Source organism: Hibiscus syriacus, unplaced genomic scaffold (assembly GCF_006381635.1).
Source record: "Hibiscus syriacus cultivar Baekdansim isolate YM2019G1 unplaced genomic scaffold, ASM638163v2 tig00110744_pilon, whole genome shotgun sequence".
Taxonomy (NCBI): domain Eukaryota; kingdom Viridiplantae; phylum Streptophyta; class Magnoliopsida; order Malvales; family Malvaceae; genus Hibiscus; species Hibiscus syriacus.
Window position 1 is genome coordinate 1417558 of NW_024062846.1, and position 1673 is coordinate 1419230.

The 1673-nt window shown below is 39.9% G+C and overlaps 1 protein-coding gene across 1 annotated transcript; it reads right to left on the reverse strand.

The window, feature by feature from the left end:
- Positions 1-503: 503 nt before the first annotated feature.
- Positions 504-1404, reverse strand: LOC120139368 (transcription factor HEC2-like). The gene has a single exon (XM_039154614.1). It carries the CDS (start codon positions 1315-1317, stop codon positions 601-603), a length of 717 nt encoding a protein of 238 aa, XP_039010545.1. The 5' UTR covers positions 1318-1404; the 3' UTR covers positions 504-600.
- Positions 1405-1673: the final 269 nt, after the last annotated feature.

A 1673-nucleotide genomic window follows, 5' to 3' on the forward strand; every position in this document is an offset into this window, starting at 1 on the left:
ATAGAAGCAATCCGCTAGAAATACCACGTAAAATTTAGAATACGATGGTCATTGTTACGGAAGATATAAGGTTGTGGCGGAAATTCTCATTTTATTTTATTTGGATGAAGAACTACAGTTGATAAATTTACTCTATTTTTAGACGGTACATAAGGAGAGAGTAAGAAGAAGTGAAATCCTTTTCTCATTATTGTTGGAGATTTTGTAGTGATCTTTAATATTGATATTAGGTGATGGATGACAAAAAATTGAAAGCGAAAACACTAACCACGAAGAAGATCCGGGGGGGTATACCAAGGTAAGCTAAGTAACGCAAAAAATAAATGAAAGGAAAATCCATGCATGGGCTTGATAAATGCTAATTAATATATTTGGCAATACAGTGTGGTGTGGAAGGACAAATTATTCTCCCTAATCACCCACATTTTGTGGGAGTTCCCAACTGCAGGGAAAACCTCAAGAACAAAGATATAGAGGATATTATCAGAAGTTTTAATCTGATAATGAACGCATCCAATAAATTCTCTGACGTTAAAAATAATAAAATGCATCACGAGCCACCCATTAGTCCATTACAGAAATCAAAAAAATTCTAAACTCTTATCTAAGCATCTTCATATTGCCCACAGCTTGATGATGATGAGATGGCAGACAAGGTTTCAGCAAAGAAGAGCTGTGGCCCATATTAGCCATTGTTACAGTCGGAATCCCAGCAGCACCCATGGGCCTGTCAACAGCAGCTTGTTCCAAAGACTGCACCTGTCTCTTGAGGAATTTAACGTAATGAATAGCCTCGTCCAACATGGACGCCGTATCCATTTTGGTGCCTCCAGGAACAAGTCTCTGCAGAATCCTTATCCTCTCGCTTATCCGTTCTCTCCTATGCCTGGCCGCCACGCTCTGTGGATCCTTCGAGATCTTAACGTTTCTTCTCTTTGGTGGCTTAATGGATTCCGGTTCTATATGAACAGGCTGAATCGCTGCTATTCGGAATATCATCTCCCTTATTGCTACCATGGAGTTCTTCTTATCAACTGAACAAGAATATGAATTTGCATTGTTCAAAGGAGGAGGAGTAATGGGTTCTTGAACAAGGTTATTGCCATTAATGCCATTTCCAATGAATGATAACGAGGAAGGCAGGGTCATCAATGTATTCGGGTTCGGGTAAATGGGTAGGATAGTGGAGCTTGAAGTACCATTGGAGAAGTGGAAAGCAGGCTCACCGAAATCGGGAAGCTTTTCTTCCATTTGCATCATCATTATCATCATGTCCATGTGATCTTCTGTTGATGATTTCACCATCTCAGCCTCCATTGAACCTAACCCTAAACTGAAAGAGAAAAGAGAGATGGGGAAGTTGGAAATGATAAATCTGAAAGACCGGATGGCAGAGTGATGGGGGAGGAGCTCAAGATATAAAGAATTAGGGTTTTTAATCAGAGAAATGTGCAGAGAGGTAAGGAGATGAGATTAAAAGTACCCACCAATAATATCATACAAGGAAGTGGAAATGCCTTTATATAACTTGTCACCATTTTTATTCATTTTAAAATTCATGCAAAGATGATAGGGAAAACCTCAATATTTATGATTGGGTGTGTGATCTTGGATGGTGACCGTCCATCACGTGGGGCTAACCCTAATCGCTGACCCTATCAGCCATCCGATCC

Coding starts and splice junctions, on each gene's coding strand:
- LOC120139368 (XM_039154614.1), bottom strand. CDS start 1,317: ATGGAGGCTGAGATGGTGAAATCATCAACAGAAGATCACATGGACATG.